The sequence below is a fragment of the Manacus vitellinus genome, unplaced genomic scaffold, assembly GCF_001715985.3.
Source record: "Manacus vitellinus isolate BGI_N305 unplaced genomic scaffold, ASM171598v3 scaffold_12_pilon, whole genome shotgun sequence".
NCBI classification, from domain to species: domain Eukaryota; kingdom Metazoa; phylum Chordata; class Aves; order Passeriformes; family Pipridae; genus Manacus; species Manacus vitellinus.
This window is the reverse complement of record NW_021938949.1, coordinates 16,703,778-16,715,020: the sequence shown is the minus strand read 5'-3', so window position 1 is coordinate 16,715,020 and position 11,243 is coordinate 16,703,778. Positions and strand designations below refer to the sequence as shown.

Below are 11,243 nucleotides of genomic sequence, written 5' to 3'. Positions count from 1 at the left end.
TTCATTGTGAGACAGAGTGGCAACTTTTTCCAAACCCCCTTGTCTGGAGTTCCTCACCCACAGCGAACAGGCAGATTTCAAGCATTTTGTCACAGAGGTGTCCCTCTCAGGATCACCCTTGAGGGGCTGAGCCAGGGGCTCGCTGGGTGCTCTGAGGCTGATTGGATTTTCATCCTAACAGTGCTTTAAGTGCCACAGCGAAAAAAACCTATGGTGCTGGTTTGGAAGATGCTTCTCATCTCCTCCAGTGAGACTGGACTGCTTGGGGTGAGTTCAACCCATGGATACATGGGGTGCATAAGTCCCTCATGACATCCTCTGCTTGCAAAGGACTGCAGACCTACAGGTCAGGCACCCAAAACCCACACTGGTACAATGGGAGTGCTTTACAGCAAGGCAAGAGTGTCACTAATCCTATTTAAGAATGACATGTCTTATTTTCCATGTCTTTTTGTACCATCTGGACCTCTGGGGAAATATCTGGAGGGGCCTGGCAAATTTCCAACCGCACATCTGAAAAGAGTCATTTTCAAAAGGCCACAAAAACAACTGTTTGTGAGGGCTGATTTCAGAGTCTGACTTCACTTGGAGCAGTGGCTCCTCAGCGGTTTGGTTACCAGGGTCATGCCTTTTTTTAAAAAAAATTTATGACAAAACTCAGGCTCTAGACACAAAACACAACTGCCTTTCAATATTATGATGGACTCTGTAGGCCCTAAACAACAAGGCAGATAATTTTATTTGAAGCCTTGGTTACAGAATGTCTTTGTTTGAAATTCTTCCAGAGGAGCATTATCTCATCGCACCGAACAACCAGCTTCAGTGGGCACCAAGGAAGGGTCCATGCCCAGGCCTATTTTGGGACTCTGATCCCAGTGGCTCTTTTGCTCAAAAGTAGGTCAGATTTTAGTCCTTTTCCAGAAGGAAAATAAGAGCAAGTTCAGATACAAGATTTCCAGGAAACCAGAAGAAATTGCTGCTTCTATTTCTAGGAGCCTTGCCAGAGACAAACTCCTTTGTACTCAGGCTAACTCCTCTCCTAACTTTACCATATGATTGATGACTCAAATTATGAGGTTTCATTTCCCATTTCTACCTGAGATTTCCTGTTTGGGCTCTTCCCAGATGCAATGAGAAAGGTTACCACAAAGATATTTCTGGACCTAGAACTGTAGCTGCTAAATTTGTAATTGCCCAGCCCCAGGGCGGAACACGCTTTTAGCTGAATCAGTAGCTGTGAGAATACAGCACACACCGTGAAAAACTGGCCTCACTTGCAACACCACTCACCTACTGTGCTGGCTCCTTTGGGGTGATGATATGCAGCAAAATTATATCAGACTTTGTGATGGCTGAGTCCGAGTCAGCGGCACTGGATGCCGTGGTCTCTCCATCTTCCCTGGTCCCTGATGTGTCTGCAGTGCTGTGCTGGCACCCTCCTGCCCTTCAAACACTTCTCCTGGGGTGATTTACTTCTTTGGTTTTGATCCTTCTGGGGATTGCTGAGAATTGCCAAGGGCGTTTTTCCCTGGAAATGTCCATTTGGAATCAGCAGCAGAGCACAGTCTGTACGTGAGCCAGTGGGTTATATAAGATCGGTGCTTAAGATGCTGAAGGCGAATCTCAGCTCAGCACCAAGGAGAGCTTATCTGGAGATATGTCTGGTCAAGGAGCTCTGTCCCAGTAGCCTTGGATCCCTCCTGCATGTCCCAGCCACGCTACTGTTTGAATGCCAGTGGGGCTGATGCCATGAGCCCAAAGGATGGGTGCAGACCTGGGACTCGGAGCGTTACCCTGTGGATCCTTTCAAGCAAGATATCAAGTCACCTTTGCTGATCAATTCCACTTGCAGCTGGATCCAAACTCCAACGCAAGGAAGGCACAAAAACATTTGTTCTCTCCATGGCAACCACATGGAAAGGATGATGGTGGGGATAGGCCCATTTCCAGGAAGGAGGGATCCACACTTTCCAAACTAACAAGGCTGGACTGGCTCCCCTCTGCCGGGGCAGGAGGCCTGATCCAGGAGATGTGAGCACCAACATGCCTGGGCTCCCTGCCTGCAGCACCCCTATCCTCATCTCTGGTGTCTGAGCTGTCAAACCCTTCCACATTCTTGGCTTCATCCACCCTCAGCAGCACTTGCTGCTCCTGACAGAGGTATTTCTGCCCCTCGTCTCAGGAGCACTCCATGGCAGAGCAGGATGCAGCCGTGTGGCCAGGTTGCTGTCCCGCTGCCATGGCTGGCACAGGGAGCCCCACACAGGCTGCTGCAGCAAGGCAGTGTTTATGTCCTGCAGCCAGGGTCAGGTGTGAACACTGCTGGCACGTACAAACAATGTACAAACAGCCTCCAGCGGGAGAACAAATGCTGAGGGAGCAGGAAGGGTCCCCTTGCTGCCAGGAAACCACATCTGAGCTCATTTACCTGCTGCAAACGATCCTCTGTGCAGTCAGGAGGCAGCTTTGGTGGTCACCTTATCAGCACATTGCTGATTAAATAGCTCCAGTCTGAGCCTACCACAGGATCACACAAGCAATTAGTTTGGAAGAGACCTCTGAGATCATTGAGCCCAACCTGTGACCAAACACCACCATGTCAACCAGACCAGGGCACTCAGTGCCATGTCCAGTCTTTCCTTAAACACCTCCAGGGATGGTGACTCCACCACCTCCCTGGGCAGCCTATTCCAATATCTAATCACCCCTTCTGGGAAGAAATTACTCCTAATGTCCAGCCTAAACCTTCCCTGGTGCATCTTAAGACCATGTCCTCTTTCCTGTCGCTGGTTACCTGGGAGAAGAGGCCAACCCCCACCTGGCTACCAGTGTGGTGTGTTCATCTGTGAATGACTGTGGGGCCATGGGAGTGAAATCCAGTCCTGCTGTCTCTCACCACCAGCCTGCTGGGAAACCCAGGCTTGCTCAGTTATAACACATAAGTTGAAGTGATGGTGGCACCGTGGCAGAAATATGCCTATATCCAGTAGCACAGGGATCCTTTCCCATAGGTTGTGGCATGCTCTTGGGAGCACTGTCTCTTGTATGAGGCAAGTTGTTTTACTGGAGATGTGAAGATGTTCTTGGTTCCTCCCCCTTGAGCTGAGCAGCAAGTGTGGCTGCAGGGATTGCAGAGAACTACACGGGCATTTTCCTGCAAAGGGCCATGTAGGAGGCTGAGCAGTTAAACCATACTGCTGGCAGTCACACTGAAGCCACAGATGGTGAAAAAAACCACATAACCAAAAGCCAGCCTTGGGAAAACATCCTGATCACCTCCTGCTGCAAGCAGGAGCCACCACTGACCCGCTCCCAGCACTGTTTTAACATGAGTTTGCACAGACTCAGGGTTTTTTTTTCTTGGCAAACCCATGATGTCCCCAGCAGGGACATCCTGCCACCCCAAACCACTCCTGGGAGCTCAGCTCCCAGATGAAAAGCACCTGGACAGCCCTGGTCTTTCCTACACTCCTCCAAAGAATGATGGAGCTGAGAGGATACCAGGAAGGATCTGCGGGTGCTAGTATGAAGGTGGCATTGTGGTGAGCAAGGTTTGTCCATTTTTCCTGATTTCCCTGCTATAAGTGAACGAAAGAGCTGAAGGGCAACTTTGTCCCTGTTCTCCCAATGCCTTCCTGTAGGTTTTTAGACAAGACATTGAGCCTCTTGATCCCGGGGAGGATAATCACTTCCATGGCTGTTGGCAAGCATAGGAGCTGGCTGCCCTCAGTGCTCAGTAGCTTGAGGCTGAGCATTTGCTCCATTCCCTCGGTGAGAGGAGGAATTATTTACTAGGGAAAAGATCCTCATTACGGCTGGAACACGTCCCGGGGACCAGTGACCTCAAGAAAAAGCCAATTTGGTGATGAAACCAAGAGCAGAGGTGGAAAGGCCGATCTGGTGACGGGGTCTGTGCCCAGGCCGAGCCCGGTCAGCGATGGCTGATCCTCTGCCAGGCCCAGGGAGCGCCGGAGCAGCAGGATCTCAGGATGGCCCTGTGGCACCCTGAGTGGTGTCGGGGCTCGTGCCCCTGCTCCAGCCCCCCCCTCTGCAAACAGGAAGCTGGCGAGCAGCTGCTGAATAAGTCATTTTGGGGAGTCTGTACCAAACTGGCTTTCAACTCCTGAATGTGTAGGAAGGAAAGAGCCGTGAATACGCCTTTGTGACCGACTTTGGCACCAGCCACACTCCGCAAGAGGGACAAGAATGTGGCCATTTAGAGGGGATTCAGCTGCCCTTTAAGAAATGAAATGATCCCTTCCCTTTCCTGCAAGGCTTTATTCAGGGGAGAATAGGAATGAGACAGTGAGCAGCTTCTTTCTCTTGCTGGCACTGAGGGCTGCGATCCAAAGCGTGGATGTCGGAGCGCAGGAGAGACCCCACTCCAGGGAAGCTGCACAGCCCAGGGGTGACCTGCTGGTCCCTCTGGCTGCAGCCTGTCTGCTGCAGGAGGGATTGCACTGGGGCAGCAAAGCCCCAGACCTGCCCTTTCCTGGAGGATTCCCGGAGGTGATTCCACTGGGACTCCAGCAAAATATCTGTCCATCTCCTCCACTGGGCTCGGAGGGGTTTTGGAATCAAGCAGTTTGGAAGGTTTTGCCCTTTTCTGAAACAATTCCCCACCCAGTTTTTCAGAAGTTTCTGTATGTTACATTAAAAATGGACTGTGTCCAAGCATTTGTGGGTTTTTTTTTGGAAAGGCTTAGATATTTTGTACAGATCTTTCCTTTGTGGACAACTTGAAGTCCAGGGGCTCTTTAGCAATCTGGAATGAAGACAGGCTCTGTTTTATCAAACCCTTTGGGACGCTGGCTGCCTGCTTTCAGTGCAGTTGGAGCTTTGACCATAATCACTGGCACGATTATCACATCCAGTGACAGAGGGAACAGGTCTCTGGGGCAGCCAGTCTGCCTTAGCCGAGGCTCCAAGAGAAAAACTCGGTCACATATACACCCAAACGTTTTCCAAAGAGTGACTTAGGAGTTTTCTGAATGACTGGCTTTGGGACCTCACAAGTCCTGGGGCAGTAGGAAGCTCCAGATGATTTCAAAATGCTTCATGTGCCAGGAAAAAGGAAAAACAAGCAAGGCAGATATTAGTAGGTTGGCTAGTGCTGAACCGTATCGCTCCACTGGGATCATTTGCTCCACGTGTGGACTTTTTGTAAGAAATGCTTGTAACAAAATGTAATACATGCAGGGGGCTTGGGTGGGAGTCAAGATTAACAGTTGCTTTCTTCTGGGGTTTCATTCCTTTCTTGCCTTCCCCTGGTTCGGCATCTTATGACAATCATAAACAGAATGTTAGTTAAGAACTTTGCTGGCAGCTTCCTCTTTCAACCGTGTCCTGCAGAAGGGCTGGGAATGCAGAGACAGCTCTACCAGCACTTCCTCATGTAAGGTCAGCCACAGCTTCTTTAGTTCCTGCACCAAAAGTTCTGCTGGAAAACAGGGAGTCTTTACAGCTCAGCGTGTTTGACAGATGTTTGTAGGCTCGTTGCTGACGGTGTTAAAGTACAAATACTCCTTCTGTTCCTGTTTGCACAGCACCAGCGTTCCAGTGAACACCACGGCACCCTGGGTGGGATCCTCAGGAGAGGGGACAGGCACAGAAACTGGAGAGCCCAGTGAAGGGCCACTGGGATGGCTGGGGAGGAGAGCTGGGAGAGCAGCTTTGCTCACCCTGGAGGATGAGGAGAAGGGGGTTGAAACCCAACTTGCACTGCCCCAGGGGGTGACAGGGACCCTGCAAGGGCAGGAGACCCCACGGGAGTGACAGGAGAAACCAGCTGCATGCAAAGATGGGACACATCCCTGGGACAGGACCCACACAGGTGGTGGGACTCCATCCTTGGAGGCTTCAAAATCCAGCAGCAAGGCCACACTCTACACAGGCCAGACACAGAGCTCATAAAACTTCTGGAAGCTGGTAATCCCCTCCTCTTCCTTGGCTCCTGTTTCAACCTGAAAAATCAGGAACAGCGGGGAAGGACCAAACCAGCAAAGCAGTGAGACACCAGGAAGAGAAGCCACCTTCCCAGTCTTACCTTTTGCCATTTACTGGGCAGCACAGGGGGACCTGACAAAGTTTAGATCAGAACCCATGAAATTAATTGTTTGGAATAGTTTTTACACTAAATATTATTGTTCCTTAAATCTAACTAACTACAGTTTGACATGGTTAAATTAGTGTTTGCTGGAGAGTGGATCTATGTTTCTGAAACAGAGCTGATTTTACTTTGAAATTTCAGCTTCTTAGTCTGTTACTTGCCTATGCCAAAACTATTCTTAAAGATTTGTGTAAAGATTTGCTAGATTTACACAAAGCCCTATTATTTTAGCTGAGTAAGTTCTTTGCAAGCTGGTTGTCAGTAACTGAATTATTTTTTCTCCAATTACCAAGTATATATTTTTACATCAAGATCGTATATCTCTGTCTTCAAAAATGTAGCTTATTGCTGACAGACCAACCAAAATTCTTCAGCTCTTTTATGAACCCCTTCAGTTCATTTATGAGTGACTGAATGGGAAGGCTTTTTTTTTTTTAATTGAGTTAACACAGGAACTTAGGAGATGCTGAACTTCATTGTGGCTAATGCTGTGTTTGAGTCCCTTTCCATGATGCTCTTCTGTCTGAGCTGAACTAAATCACTCCTTATTGCCAGTCTTGAATGTTCTCCTTCAAGGTTTGTCCCGTGCAGCAGGTTAGAAGCCACCTGGAGGATGCACTTACTGGCTACAGGCTGCAAAACCTTGCTGGTCCACCTGACATCATTTCTCACAGTGCTCTGGGGATGGGCCTCTGGCATTTGCAAGCTGATGTGCACGTTCCTACCTCTTGTGCTCCTCTTCTTCATCAGCAGGAGTGGCTCTGAGTACTGGGATCAAGTGTGACACCAGTGGCTGACACCCAGCCCTGGTGGGGGGACAAGCAGGGACCCCAAACACCACCATGACATTCAACCACTGGTCACAGAGCTCACACTCCATGGGGCTCATTTTTTCCTTCTGTATCCACTCCCCGTTAGCAGAAGTTGGATATTTAGATGCAAGTGGCTGTTCAAAACCCAGGCCCCCCAGAATTACAGATCAACAACTACAAGCTAATTTGTGCAATTTGGATTTGGGCTCTTCCAGGCCTGCATTCCAATAGCAAGGGTTGATCACACCCTTGGCCACTGCACTCCGTATCTGACTGCTCTGTAAGAGTCCTCGTGTGCCTCTTGGAAATAAATCTGCCCAGTTTTGAAATTCTGAAGCAATATTATTTCATCTCTTGCCAAGAGTGGATTGGAAAATGATAAGAGTCTTTCAGGCTACATAACAGATATTTTGGGAGTTTCATCTTACTTCTTCCATGACATTTTTATTCCTTCCATATGAAACACACACATATATATATATATCTGTTTTATATATATATATATGTTAAAAGCTCCTTTTTGTGTTGAAGTAGACTGGGGAGAAGGAAGCTATTTTGTTAAGCAACATTTCCTAAATATTTTGGAAATCATAGCCTTCTTTACACATGCTTTTTTTTCCTTTTTTCTTTTTTTTTTTGCCTGGTCAATTCCCCCTCTGGGTTGACCAAAATGAAAATTGCCATTTTGATCTGAGTGGATTTTCTGGGTGAAAAAAAGGTGAAAATAAATATTTCCATAAGGGCTACCCACGAAATCCTAGTTGTATATCATTTCCACTCCTCCACCTCCTCCTGGCACTGCAAACACACACATTCCCTGTGGCTGGAGCTAGGAATGATCAACTGCAATTAATCTGGGCAGAAAATGAAGGGGTTGAGTTTTGATGTGATTTCCTCGTGCTCTGCTGGGCAGGAGCTCCTGTGGCTGTGAGTGGTCTGGGGCACCACCACCATCCCAGATCCTCAGCATTTTGGCTTCTCTCCCTCCTCCCCTCCTGGTTTTGGTCCTCAGCCCCACATGGTCTTGCTGAACACACCTGTGAAGTGAATTGTCTGTCCTGGTTTGGGCTGAATAAGCTCCAGACAAGGATGGCAGGGCTTGGTTTTATTTTTGGACCTCTTCTGTGGGCTTAACTCCCCCCAGTCCCTGTGGGCCTGCTGCCAGCTCAGCCCGTGGCACATCCAGCACCTCACCAGGAGCACGGACCTGCCAGGCCAAAGTCACCTCTGTGTCCCTCCTTGGCCACTGAGTGACCCCACAAATAATATCTGCACTGTCTGCTGGTGCCTGAGGGTGACAGAGGCTTCAAAGTCTTTCCACCCACTGTTAGGTTTTTGAACTTCATGAAAATTGAGTGGATTGTAGGAAATTCAAGTTGCAACACAGCTGCTTGTTAGTAGAAGGGTTTTTTTTTTTCTTTTTCTTTGAAAGCAAAAGGTATTTCATTTGCACTCTGAAAAATGTCAATATTTTTTTCTGGAGGTCAGCAGCACCATTCCCAGCTTGGCATCCAATCTGGAGGCATCTGTACTCCAAGCATTTTGCACCAACACCCCCACAGTGTGTGAGAAAGGGCACTGCTGGGGCTGGGTGCTCAGAGCAGCCCACACTGCTCTCCCTGGGCCAGAAAGAGTGTTGCCAGTGGCACACCAGGAGCTGCAGGGTCGTGAGGAAGAGGAGGAGATATTTCTCTCCACAGTACCAACCCCACTTCTCCTGTCCACAGGATCCCTCTCCCCCCACACACACAGGGCTGGGGATGAAAACCTGACCAGCTGCTGGCACCCAGGAATCTGGTTTGTTCCCTAACAAGGGGATGCAGGTCCAGTGATCCACCCTGGAAAGGCATTCCCCAAAGGGAATCCCTGTCCTCTCGCTCCTGGCAGTTCCCTCTCTGGCTCCTGGCCAGGCCACCTGCATTTGAAACTCCGTGGGACTTCGCTTGGGTTTCTGTGTTATTAATCCTCCCCAGACGAAATCCCAGGCCTTTCTGGACCTCTTCCCTGTTTGCTAGGACGGCTGCCAGGGCTGTGCCACTTCTTCACGTCAGCACAGGGGGCACTGCAAAGCCCGTGTGTTTCCAGAGGGCAAGGAGAGCTCGGCTCTCCCTGCAAGGGCTGCAGTCTGATGCTCTCTGCTGTGCTTGCCAGGCACTGGGATGCTTTCTTGGCATAAACACTGAACAAAGCAGGTCAAAATCAAATCATCTGTCTAGGTAACCAGCAATCCAGATAAACACAGGCCTCTGTGCTCCTGGTGTGTCCCAGCTGTGCTCACAGAACAGGTAGGCAAGGTTAGGCTGTAAGAAGGTAAAGGAGAAGGGGCTGTGCTGGCTCAGAGCATTGCAGGGCTCCCCGGGGCCACATGTGGCCAGCAGTGGCCACAAGCACAGGCCAACACCACCATTTCCCTGCTTGGATTATAATCCATATACAGTGCAGCCCCATTAACACCTCATGACACAGGATCAGTGCTCCAAGGAGCACTGCATGTGCATGCAGGGGGGGATGCTGATGGAGATGAGGTGTTGAACGATCCTGTGCAGTGCCCGTGGGCTGCTCTGCACCACTCCTGGCCAGTGCAGAGCCAGCACTGCCTGGCTGTAATGGGCAGGTGTGTGGCTCACCAGGCTTTGAAGCAGTTTTAGCAAGCTGCAGCAGTAAAAGTGCTGCACTTCACGTGCTGATGGATATCTATTTCATTGGGTCTTAACCATGTCTTGTGGAAAGATCACAGTTTCTCATGGGTTTCAAGCAGAAGGGAGGAAATTCCTGTTTCCAGCGGAGAAGAACGAAGCAAATTCATGTAATCACATGTTCACGTTAAACATAACAAGCACCAGGAAAGAGCTCTCCTTCAGCTGGTCCTCAGAGGCCACATTTCAAACAGGAGTACTCCCTGCAAGCATTCATGAGGAAGAAAGCAAACAAGGCTCTTGGGCTGGATGACCTGCTCCAGACCAGGACTGGTGGGTCCTCAGCAAAAAACTGCTGCCGTGCACCATCTCATGGTTGAGCAGTCAGAAGCTGGCCTTAAGTCACCTTATTCCATCTATTTTAGGCTGGGAGGACTCAGTGCACTGAAGGAGAAACACCCTGGCTGGCAATGGCAGCAAGGTAGGTGTATTCTTTACCTGGAGGGTAAATTTTATCCACCTCAGTGCAGATGCCTGCAGTTTGGGTAGAAGAATCCCACCCTGAATCCCACCCCAGAGGCCTTGGGGGCTGGGCAGGGAAGCCCTCGGGGAATGGGAGTTTGTGGGATGGGGTTAGCAGTGCTGTCTGCAATAGTGCTGCAGACAGGAGCGAGAAATCACGTTTCAGTGACAGAGCTTTGCTTTCCTTGCAAAATGAACACACTATTGGCACGAGGCAAAGAACGAGCAGGGGTGGGTCAGATTCCCACTCCAGCTCCAGAGCGTTCCTCCTGGGAGATGCTGAAGGGCCCTGTGAGTTCATCTCTGCTCTGTTGCATTACTGGACGCTTCTTTCCCCCTGTTTATGTGGTAGAAACATCTGAAAATAATTTGTGCCTTGTTAAGCTCTGCGGACGGTCGGGGTTCTGCGTGCAATTTGGTCTCCACCTCAGCCAGGACTAGCTGGGGCTGCTCTGTGTTTGCTCATTAGCTAACGAGACACGCTGTGGTGAGCAGGGCTCTCTGGGGGGCTGCCTCAGACGTGTGGCTGCCGTTTGCCGTGCGTGGGCACACGCAGGGGTGGGTGCGGTGCCGATGAGCTCACCCTGCGCGGGGAGCGCCGGCCCCTGCAACGGCGGCTCTCCCACTCCTCTGGATCACGCAGGTCGGCGGGGAAGACGCAGTAGGATGGTAAGGAACATCATCCCCCCAGTTATTGCTAATATTGAAAGCATCTGGAGCTGCGGGTTGGGGACCTGCTCAAGAAGGACGTGCGCGCTGCAGGCCTCGCTGGAGCTCCAGCAAAGCTCCGTGTGAGCAATACATGCTGACCGGTGCTCTGGAGAGCGTGGATGGAGAAATCTTCGGCAGCAATCCCAGGACAAAGGCGAGCACGGCTGAGCAATCGAGGTGGGAGGATGCCCTGCAGAAAGGGGAAAATGATTAGGCTGGGAGGAAAGAAACAGCTTAGGGAAGGGATGATGCGCTAACCACATGGCTGGAGGAGGAGGTGTGAAGACTTGATGGGAAACGCAGGACTAAATGTGGGGGAACGGGGCAAAGAGAAGGTAAAGCGAAAGAGCAAGAAAGCCCGAGGGGACTGGTGGCATCGCAGCCCAGCGTGTGCGAGGCTCAGTGGCGAAGGCTCCAGCGAGGGGCAGCGGGGCCAGAGCTTGGCAGCTCAGC

The 11,243-nt window shown here is 50.3% G+C and overlaps 1 protein-coding gene across 1 annotated transcript in view; it reads left to right on the top strand.

The window, feature by feature from the left end:
• Window positions 1-10,881: 10,881 nt before the first annotated feature.
• Window positions 10,882-11,243, top strand: part of RHBDF1 (rhomboid 5 homolog 1) — a 36,098-nt gene continuing 35,736 nt past the window's right edge. Inside the window, exon 1 of the mRNA XM_018067498.1 lies at window positions 10,882-10,967. Coding sequence (XP_017922987.1) covers window positions 10,882-10,967 — 86 coding nt within the window. The remainder of the gene's footprint in view (window positions 10,968-11,243) is intronic.